Source organism: Sturnira hondurensis, unplaced genomic scaffold (assembly GCF_014824575.4).
Source record: "Sturnira hondurensis isolate 20B ecotype Veracruz unplaced genomic scaffold, ASM1482457v3 Scaffold0001221, whole genome shotgun sequence".
NCBI classification, from domain to species: domain Eukaryota; kingdom Metazoa; phylum Chordata; class Mammalia; order Chiroptera; family Phyllostomidae; genus Sturnira; species Sturnira hondurensis.
In genome coordinates, this window is record NW_028073852.1 from 1,475,548 (window position 1) to 1,485,830 (window position 10,283).

Sequence of the window (10,283 nt, forward strand, 5' to 3'; positions counted from 1 at the left end):
CGCTCGCGCTTCTCGGAGCTTCGGGGAAGCGGCCGCGCGGGCCGGGGCGGGGGCGGTCCGGTGGGGGGCGGGGCAGGCCAGGGGGGGCGCGGGGGTGGGGCGTTCCGGAGGAAGCTGCCCCCCGCCGCTCGCGGGCACGACCCCCTCGGCTCGCGGGCCCGGCCGCAGACAATTAAAGCGGGATTCCACCCCCGCTGACGTCTGCGGCGCCGAGGCCCCTCCCGCGGGGGCATAAAAGGCGCGGGCTCCGCAGCGCAGGCAGCAGTGGGGGCCGGACGGCGTCTCGGTGCGCACTACGCGGGGAGCGGAGCGCGGCCGCCCGCGGAGCCCCAGCCGAGCGGAGCGCAGCCCAGCCGGGCGCAGCGCCGGCCCCGCGCCCGCAGCCATGCCGGCCGGCCGCGACGCGCGCACCTGTGCGCTGCTCGCCCTCTGCCTCCTGGGCAGCGCGGCCCAGGATTTCGGGCCGACGCGCTTCATATGCACCTCGGTGCCCGTGGACGCCGACATGTGCGGCGCGCCCGTGGCCGCCGGCGGCGCGGAGGAGCTCCGGAGCAACGTGCTGCAGCTCCGCGAGACCGTGCTGCAGCAGAAAGAGACCATCCTGAGCCAGAAGGAGACCATCCGCGAGCTGACCACGAAGCTGGGCCGCTGCGAGAGCCAGAGCACGCTGGACGCCGGCGCCGGCCGCAAGCAGCCCGGCTCGGGCAAGAACACCATGGGCGACCTGTCCCGGACGCCGGCCGCCGAGACGCTCAGCCAACTCGGGCAAACTTTGCAGTCGCTCAAAACCCGCCTGGAGAACCTCGAGGTCTGCTCCTGCTGCGGGTCCTCCTCTGGCGCGCGTGTCCCCACCCGCCCCACTCTGACCCGGCCGGACTCCCCTACCCCGGCCGGCCGGCGCCCTGGGTCTGGGGGCCCCGCGCATGTTCACTCGCCTGAGCGCCCCGCCAGGCCGCCCCCACCGTCGCCCCGAGAGGACCGTGCCGCTATCCTCTCTGCTCCGGTCCCCACTCTGCGCGTAACGCCCTGGTTCTCCCCGCAGCAGTACAGCCGGCTCAATTCCTCCAGCCAGACCAACAGCCTCAAGGATCTGCTGCAGAGCAAGATCGACGACCTGGAGAGGCAAGTGCTGTCCAGGGTGAACACCCTGGAGGAGGGCAAGGGGGGCCCTAGGAACGACACCGAGGAGAGGGTCAAGATCGAGAGCGCCTTGACCTCCCTGCACCAGCGGATCAGCGAGCTGGAGAAAGGTAACATCCGGGGAGGGGCGCGCTGCTCGCCTGGCCAGCTGGCTGGTGGGCCCCTGCCAGGGTCCTGGCTTTCTACAGTAAAAGCCCGGAGCTCCTCCACCCTTCCAGGGCCTTCCCGCACCGCCCCCCCCCCCCCCCGACCCCCATCCTGCCCAGGGTCTGGGCCTCGGAGGAGTGTTACTGGTAGGGCTGGGGCACCTGGGCTCTGGCCGTCTCTGTGGAGGGGAAGCAGAGAGGGGAAGGGACTGCCTGCCATCTCCGGCCCCCTCCATGCACACTCTCAGACTCTCGGGGTTTTTCCAAGTCTGGTTTGTGTGATCTTCAGTAACTTTGCACTGTGGTCAGCCCAGGCCCTTCCCCAAGAAAGCCTGGCTCTCGCTGGTTCCCAAAGATCTGGCTGGGGCTGGACCTGGGTCTTCCCGTTCCCCCACTGACTTGGGCCCCGAGCAGGTTTTCTCCCAGCTGCCCCGTGGGGTCCTCTGGGGCGCGCCCGGTCGCCCCCTCTGCCTTGAGCCCCTCCCTGTGGTTTTCTTTTCTGAATGACCCAAGCCTGGGCGTCTGGCGTGCCCTGCGGTTCCCTGGTCCCCAACTCCGAGAGGGCCCTGCTGCACCCTGGGGGCACGGATGAGCTCAGTGGCTTAGCCTTGAAGTCGCAGAAATCAAACAAGGTTGTAAGGGGGGGGGGCACCCAGGCTCAGAGGAGAGCCACGTGACCCTTCTCACACTGCAAAATGTGCCGGATGGATTTAAACAGTGCCATCTTAAGGCACCTTATGTAACTGAAAAACAGATCAGGGGAGGGAGCTGGGGGAGGAGGGGAGGGTGGGGGAAGGAGGGGAGGGTGGAGAGGCCAGGGCTGGATCTGCTCCAAGGGCAGGGGACTGCCCACCTGAGACTGTGTGGGCAGCCTCGAGGGGCCAGCCCTCCTCCATGACCTCACACTTGGCTTAGAGGAAGCTGGCCAGCAGGGAGCTGGCCCAGCAGGGTGCCTTCTAGAAATAATTCTTGGCTGAGGGGGCCAGTTTAGTGCCGGGCGCCCTGGCAGGCCTGGGGCACCCTGGGGGCTGGCAGGCGTGTGTTCTGGCCTGGTGCTCGTATCCACTGCCATGTGGGAGTTTTTTGCCCGTAGTCGGTCACTCCTTGCCCAGGGCAGCAGCCACCTGGTTTGTGTGGATGGGGAGGGGACAGGCAGCGTTCCCTGGAGCCACCCCAGCAGGCGAGTAGCTGGTGGCTGAGTGTGAGGGGTTCTGTCAGTCAGGAGACACATGGAAAGCTCACTCTGGGAGCAAGTGGCACAGTGGTCCCAGCAGCCACCTTGGTGGCCCTGGCCCTCGGCTGTTGGCCCCTCTGCAGGGCTCCAGACGGTTGCTGGAAGAGCCTGCAGGGGCGGCCCTCCCTCCTGTGAGGTGGACGGGATTCTGGAAGTAGCCAGAGTCCTGGGGCTTGGTTGGCGGGGGCAGGCGCGTGCCCTGGCTGGAAGGAAGTGTGTGGGGCGCCGGACGGGCTGCCTTCAAGGAGACTCAGGAGAGGAGGAGAGAGTGCTTCTGCGCTCAGTCAGCAGCCAGCGCTGGAACCGGGGCGGCCCCAGAGCGGCTGCTCTGAGGAGACCTAGCCTCTTTCTGGCAGGGAGGAGACTTCCTTCCTCTGGGCCACACCCTCGAGGTCAGTCAGCTTACAGAGTGTGTGCTGACCACCCCCTCCCCGCCCCCAGGCACGCACAGGGCTCACAGCCCACCTGCTCCCCAGCTGCGCCCCCAGGGCAGCACCTCAAGGGAGCCGACCCCGTGCAGGGCCCTGGGGCCCTGGGACAAAGCACCGAGAGCTCCCCAGGCACCTGCAGGACGGAGTCTGCGCTGGCCCTGCTGGGGGCGGGGGTGCAGGTGTCCAGACCCGGCCCTGTCCTCCCCAGGCCAGAAGGACAACCGCCCGGGAGACAAGTTCCAGCTCACGTTCCCTCTGCGGACCAACTACATGTACGCCAAGGTGAAGAAGAGCCTGCCGGAGATGTACGCCTTCACCGTCTGCATGTGGCTCAAGTCCAGCGCGGCGCCTGGTGTGGGCACGCCCTTCTCCTACGCCGTGCCCGGCCAGGCCAACGAGCTGGTCCTCATCGAGTGGGGCAACAACCCCATGGAGATCCTCATCAATGACAAGGTAGGGCCCGCCCGCCGGGGCGCTGCTCCTGGCTGGCTGCGGGTCGGCTCCGTGGGGACACAGGACGTTCGGCCCCAGATGCTGTCGGGGCCCCCACGGGACTGCCTTGCCGAGCAGGGCTGAGGGCAGCGGAGGGAGAGATGGGCGGCACACCCTTGCCCCACTCGGTGAACTGGGTCAGGCTGGAACCTTCCCCGGCAAAAGCCAGTCCGGGAAGTGCCCAGAGGTTCTCCCTGAGTCCAAATCCATTCTGCTCAGTGCCTGGCACTGGGGAGGGGCCGGATGGGCCTGAGCCCCGGGAGAGGCCAGCCTTTCCCCTGGGAACCCTCCCCAGCTCAGCAGCTCTCCATTAGCGGCGGGTCAGCTGCCAGCTCCCACGCTCCCCCGCCTCTAAGCCTGTGTTGGTTCTTAACATCTAGAGCCCAGACTGGAAAGTGCCCTGCCCAGGGGGGCTGCCTTTCTGGGCCCCGTTTCCCCACGTAAGAGTGGTGCTGCCACACCAGCCTGGACACTCAGGGTCAGTGAAGCGCCAGGTCGGAGGCTGGTCTGGGCCCTCACGGGCATGGTGCCCTCTGCCCTGGTGTCCCTTGGATTCCCAGAGGACCAGGCAGCGATTGGTGGCGCGTGGGGGGTGGGGAGAGGCCCTGAGGGAGCAGAGGCCCGGGGCCCCCCCAGGGAGGGCTAGTGGGGGTGGGGGTGGGTTCAGGTGGGTCTCGGGGGCCCCTGCTAGAGACCACATTCCTTCTGTGATGCTGACCCGCCCACAGATGGGGCTCAGGTGGTGTCGCTGACTGGGGCACTCTGAATGCACAGCAGGCAGGACCAGCTGCGGCTGAACCAGTCACTGCTGGCGCTGGGTCATCTTGAGTCCACAGTGTCAGGGGCATCCTTCCCCTTCCCAGGTGGCCAAGCTGCCCTTTGTCATCAATGACGGCAAGTGGCACCACATCTGTGTCACCTGGACCACCCGGGATGGGGTCTGGGAAGCCTACCAGGACGGCACCCAGGGCGGCAGTGGCGAGAACCTGGCACCCTATCACCCCATCAAGCCGCAAGGCGTGCTGGTGCTGGGCCAGGAGCAGGTACTGGCCCAGGGGCATCGATGGGGAGGCGTTCCAGAACCAGACACCGGGCAGGTGGGAGTGGGGGGGGAGGGGCAGGGAGATGTGGAGGGCCGTGGGTTAGGCAGTGGTTTGGGCGGAGTGGGGGCCTCGCTGGGGGAGGGCCGGCAGCGGTGCCTTCAGGGGCTCTGCCGAGCAGAGGCCCGGCCCTCTGCTCCCGGTGGGGGTGGGTGGCGGTTGCAGGCGGAGTGACAGCTGAGCTCCTAGACCCACCACGGGGCAGGGCAGGACGCAAAACTGGAGACGCAGAGACAGGAGGGGTGAACATGCGTGGGCCCCGGTGGGGAGGCACAGACACTTGTCCCCGAGGGACGTCCCCCCCTGCCTGGCCCCCACTCCTCCCACCCCCGCCGCCCTCATCCTCTGCTTTTCTCTGAAGGACACCCTGGGTGGTGGGTTCGATGCCACCCAGGCGTTCGTGGGGGAGCTGGCCCACTTCAACATCTGGGATCGCAAGCTGACCCCCGGGGAGGTGTACAACCTGGCCACCTGCAGCGCCAAGGCCCTTTCTGGCAACGTCATCGCCTGGGCCGAGTCCCACATTGAGATCTACGGAGGAGCCACCAAGTGGACGTTCGAAGCCTGTCGCCAGATCAACTGAGGCTCCTGCCGCCCGAGCCTCCCACCCCTCGGCCCCGCCCCGCCCGCCTCCTCTGCTTGTGCGGCGACACCCCATCACCTGTTTGCCCCCGCCCCCCACCCCGGAACGACTCCCGGGCCGTGGCTCCCGCTCACACGCACATGCTCCCCTCACCGCCCGGTTCGGCCCTGGTGCCCAGGAGGCAGGCCTGGCTCCCCTCTGTCCCCGAGGAGGGGCCTTTCCCTCGGAGCCCCACCCTGTTGCACCCGCGAGCCCTGCCCCCCCCCCAGCCGAGGCAGGCCACGTGGCTTTCTGAATGATGCAGATACAGTAGGTGAGAGGACCACGTGCGTGTGAGTGTGCGTGTGCACATGCGTCTGTGTGTGTGTGTGAATGTGTGTGTGAGTGTCTCCGGGGGAGGCTTTTTCTCTTAGAGCGAGGCACCTCCTTTCCTGCTTTCTCTGTGGCTTCGGGAGCCGTCGTGGCTGGTCAGAGCCTGTCTGGGCTGCCCGCACCTCGGCTGCACCTGCGTCTCCCTTAGCAGAGGTCGTGCTGAGTGACGCATCTCTGAGTCGAGGATGTGAATGTCTGTTAGCGGCTTGCTGAAGGCCGGGGGGTGCCCGTCCATGGCGGTGTTTTAGTTCGTAGAAGAAGTGGGTTTTCTCTGAGGGCGGAAGGCAGACAGCGTCCTGGGGGGGACACCAGGTGCCAGAGGGGCAGCGGAGGTGGGAGGAGGGTCCGGGTGGTCCTCCCTCAGCCCCAGCATCTTGCCGCTGGTGTTGGAGGGCAGGGCTGGGCCCTGGGGGCCAGCTCGGGCCTCAGTCTTCCCGCCTCGTCACAGCCCAGAGCCTGGGGACGGTCCTCCTTCCAGCCACCAGCTGTTTTGCCACAGCACTGGTGCCCCTGAGAGAGGAGCACCCCCCACAGCCAGGAAGCCAGCCTCTGGTAGGAGAAGACCAGAGGCTTCATGGAACGAGCACAAGAGGAAACGCACACTCTGAGGAAGACACAGCCACGCAGGACCGCGGGGACTCGCCCAGCCCGGCGGCACCGACAGCCATGCTCCTCCCACACTCGGGCCCAGGGAGCTGGCTCACCCTGGTCCCCAGGGAGCAAGGCCCCTGGGGCCGCTCACGGGGAGCCAGGCTTCAGGGCCGGGCCAGGCCCTGAAACCCACGCCTCTGGCCTGTCCCTGGCTGGTGACACCGAGGCCTGACCGGTGTTTAGAAGCTTTGGGTTTCCTTTTTCCCATCAAAAGCTGCTACGTGCATTTCCTTCCAGCCCCCCCCCCCCCGAGGTGGGACGGGTGTGTGTGTGCACATGTGTGTGCACATGTGAGAGAGCGAAGGACTGTGCGGCGGGGGGGGGGGCGGCGGGCTCCCTGCTTTTTGCACCACCCGGGGGTCGCATGCCCCAAGGGCGCCTGGGCTCTGTCACCAGGAGTCTAAGCAGCAAACGGCTGGCAAGTCTTTCTAGAAGCCGCCCTGCGCCGCCGGGCTCACCTGCAGCCGCAGGCGTTTCTCTAGGAGGAGCAGGTGTCCCATCTCGCATCCCTTCCAAGGGCACCTGCCTCCCGGAGTGCAGCCCACACTGTGCTGGAGCTCCGTGCGTCCGTGCGTCCGTGCATCTGTGCGTCCGTGTCCGCGTGGCGCCTGCATGCTGCCCGTCGCCGCCCTGCCTCACGCCACTCTTGTGCGGAGCGGATGGCCGGGCTGCGTGATGCGGTTCCGCGGTGGCTTCCTCTGACCCTTGTGCTTCGTCAGAGCCCGTAGGTCGTGGCACCTGTGGGTCCACAGGGATCTTCTCTGTTTGCATGTCCCTCAGGGCGGCGTGTCCCTCGCTCGCCCAGCCCGGTGTGTGTCCCCTGCCTGCATGGACTTCTCTGGTTCTGTGTTTCGTGCCGAGTGCCACCCATCGTTCTGTGACCATCCATGTTGCTTCTGGAAGTGGCTGGGAAAGCCAGCCACGGGTGTCGGAGGAGGACCCAGGAGAGGGCAGTTTCCCTCTTTGCCTCCCCGCTCCCCACGCCCACCAAGTATTTTCCTGTGTAGGAAAGAACAGGCCCAAACAGCACCCATGGGGGACAGCGAGAGCGCGGAGTCGCCCCTCTAGACCAGACCGCCCACCCTCACTCCAGCCGTCTGGGAGTTGCTGCCAGGCAAGGCCCAGAGCGGCTCGGTGCTCTCCGGTCAGCACCTCCCACCAGCCCCCGAGATCTCCCCGCCCGACCACCTGCCCAGAGGGCGTGGTGGGAGCTGCCCGTCCAGGACCACAAGCCATCCTCTGCCCCAGCCCGAGAGGGCAGAGCATACCCAGACCCTAGGTCTATGTCCACCTCCCACCCCTCCCCTCCCCGGGCCCCCACATGGCACCCGAGGGGCAAGCTGACATTTAGCTCCCTCCTCTCCCCTAACCGGAGCCTGTGCCCAGCCCCCCGACTCCCTCACTGTGTTAACACTCGGCACTTTGCCGAGAGAGGCAGGAGACAGAGCCACAGATCTAACCCCCCAGTCTCCCTCCCCCCAATCTGACTGACGCCCCCTCTTGCACTGAGTCACCCCCGCCTCTCTCAGGTAAGCCGTTTTGTAAAACAAGGAGATGAAGAGCGCGGTGGGGACGTGCTGGCGTCCGCCGAGCTGACCGCGGCTCCTGGCATGGCCGGGGTCGGGGGACGGCCGCCCACAGGCTCCCCCCGCCCTGCCTCGAATCGTACGCCTTCTTGCTTTTGATAACACGGTATTATTTCTCTTACTGTCGAAGAAAAAGTTTATTACCAAACAAGAGTATTTTTATGAAAGAATAGGACAAACCTAGAAATTAACTCAACCTCTATCTCCCTTGAAAATACTTTTCGGGCTCCGCCAAAACACTGACTGAAAGCGCATATTTTGGAAGAAAGATGCATTTTGTACGCTTTCTTTTCCTTTTGTAGGTTCCCAGTTTAGTTTCTGAAATCACTTTGTCACCAGCCCTGGGACCTGAGACCAAGGGGGTGTCTTGTGGGCAGTGAGGGGAGGGGAGAGGCCGGCCTGCGGTTCACGGTCGTTCCAGTGAGCTCCCAGGAGGGGCCACCTGTTGCCACAGGTGTGTCGGGACCAGGGTGTCAGTGGGTCGTGAGAGGTGGACCCCGCGTCTCGGAGCTGCCCTGTCAGGCGAACGTGTGGCTGCCACTAGGGGTGGGACCCTCGGTAATCCTGCAGCGCCGAAACGGGGCTTGAAGCCATCCTGGCTTCCTCCCCGGAGACATGGCAGCGTGCAGAGGGTCCCGCTCCCACGCACAGGGGACTCCGTGCGACCAGTCAAAGGGCAACACGTCGTTCGGGAGAAAAAAAGCCCAGTTCTTAGCGTCCCAATTTTGTCTTCTTTGCCAAAACAAAAGCCCCCACCAAACAGACTTAGCGACGCAGCAACCCCCCGTGGCCGGTGTTGTTACACTGTACATACTGTATGATACGGAGGAGGATCGGTGTGTCTCACTTTTTCATTATTTGCTAACCAAAGCTGAACATTTTTCATACAACCTGCAGCCTTTTGGCTTCCAAATGGGTCAAAACCGTGGGACCTGCCACCTCCCGTCAGCGATTCTGGAAATGCACTATTTCTACTGGTATTCTTGCTTTCTTTCTTTTTTCATTTTCTTGCTGAAACGACATGAATTGTTGAGTTTATTTTTACACAGTAAAGAGTGAAGAAAGACTCTGGTGTCCTTGGAATGTCTCTCGTTTCACGTCGACCTGCCGGACCCCTCCCTCGACCCCCCAGGGGACCCTCCCCGGCAGGGAGGAGGCCCGCCTTTGCATCTGCGTCACACTGGGCCCCTCCAGTGACACTCTGGTGACACCAGCTCGTGGGGAGGGAAGGGCCTCCCCAGGCAGGTGTAGATGACCTGGAGGCAGAGAGCGACAAAGCAACTCGTGAGGCTGCACCAGGTTTGGGGCGCGGGGTCGCCCCGCCTGCCCCTCTCCCGTGGCCCTGACTGCTGCGTGGGATTGGTGGGGTCCCAGAGGAGCCCAGGCTTGTCTTCCCAAATGCACCTGCTCTGTTCTCCTCACTCCTGCCTGGGGTCCTCCTGTGTTCTAGCAGGAGAGCACCCCCATGGTCACGGGACGAGGGCCCTAGGGAAGACCCCGGGTGCCAGAAAGAACGTCGCCCCCCAGCCCCTTGTGCACCACCCTAGACTCCAGGGCCCAGAGAGTTTGGGAGCCCATTCTTTCCAAGGCACAAAATGACCAAGAGCCCACCTGGCTGACGGGGCTCCAACCCCTAATGCACACACACACACACACACACACACACACGCATGGACATGCACACTGGATTACAGAAGGGACCAGTCCCCCGGGCATCTTGCTGGTGCCGCCAAGGGTGCACACACTCTTGGCCTTGTCCACGGCCGGGCCCAGAGTTGCGCCCAAGCCAGCAGCTCCGGCCCACAAGTCACCGCTTTGCCCCCCTCGCGGGGAAGTGCAGAGTTGTGCCTGCAGTGACATCACAGGGAGAACCCATCCTAAAACTATCTTCAGAAACAGATTGCTTCCCACACCTGTCACATCTGACCTCGGGGCGTCTGTGAACGACTCCAGTGTGGCCTGCCGTGGGGCCCCGAGTGGCTCAGAAGGAGGCTGCAGGGCCCTGGGTTGACCGGCTCCTGGGGCAGCCTGGGCAGGGGGAACGGGTGCAGGATTTTGAAGCTGGAGAGTGCCATGGCCCAGAACAATTCTGTTCTCAGCTTGCATACTTCTGGTGATGAGGAGCTCATTCCCACAGGGACGGCCTGTCCACTCTCACCCACCTGTGTTGGGAGTCTGTTCCCATGCTTCTGTCTTTCAACTCACGTTGTATCGTGCTCAGGTCTTTACACTGAGCAGCCGCTTCCACCCATCTGCCCGCACACCTGAAGACGGCCCCCGTGTCCCCGAGTGCACACCGTCCCTGCCCCCTGAGCCATCCAACCACACTGGGCAGAGGGCTCCCTGCCTGGCACGTGGCCTCCTCTACCCCTCTATGGAGGAGAGACGCTGCATCGGACACCCACCAGACGTCTGGGCCAGGAGAGCCTGGAGGAGCCCCGAGTCCAACTCCTCTGCTTCTCGGATGAGGGGATCGGGGCCCAGAGAGGCTGTGTGGCTGTTCAAGGTCACACAGCTTGTCTGTGCCGGGGCCAGAATCAGGACCCAG

The 10,283-nt window shown here is 64.9% G+C and overlaps 1 protein-coding gene across 2 annotated transcripts; it reads left to right on the forward strand.

Moving 5' to 3' along the window:
• The first annotated feature begins 208 nt into the window (after nt 1–208).
• Nucleotides 209–8,372, forward strand: NPTX1 (neuronal pentraxin 1). Of its 2 annotated transcripts, none has more exons than XM_037068782.1 (5): nt 209–808; nt 1,046–1,250; nt 3,160–3,404; nt 4,307–4,486; nt 4,905–8,372. In XM_037068782.1, exons 1-5 carry the CDS (start codon nt 386–388, stop codon nt 5,124–5,126), a joined length of 1,275 nt encoding a protein of 424 aa, XP_036924677.1. In that variant the 5' UTR covers nt 209–385; the 3' UTR covers nt 5,127–8,372. The 2 variants fall into 2 exon arrangements, with proteins under 2 accessions (XP_036924677.1, XP_036924667.1); XM_037068772.1 differs by having other exon boundaries at nt 215–808; nt 1,043–1,250.
• Nucleotides 8,373–10,283: the final 1,911 nt, after the last annotated feature.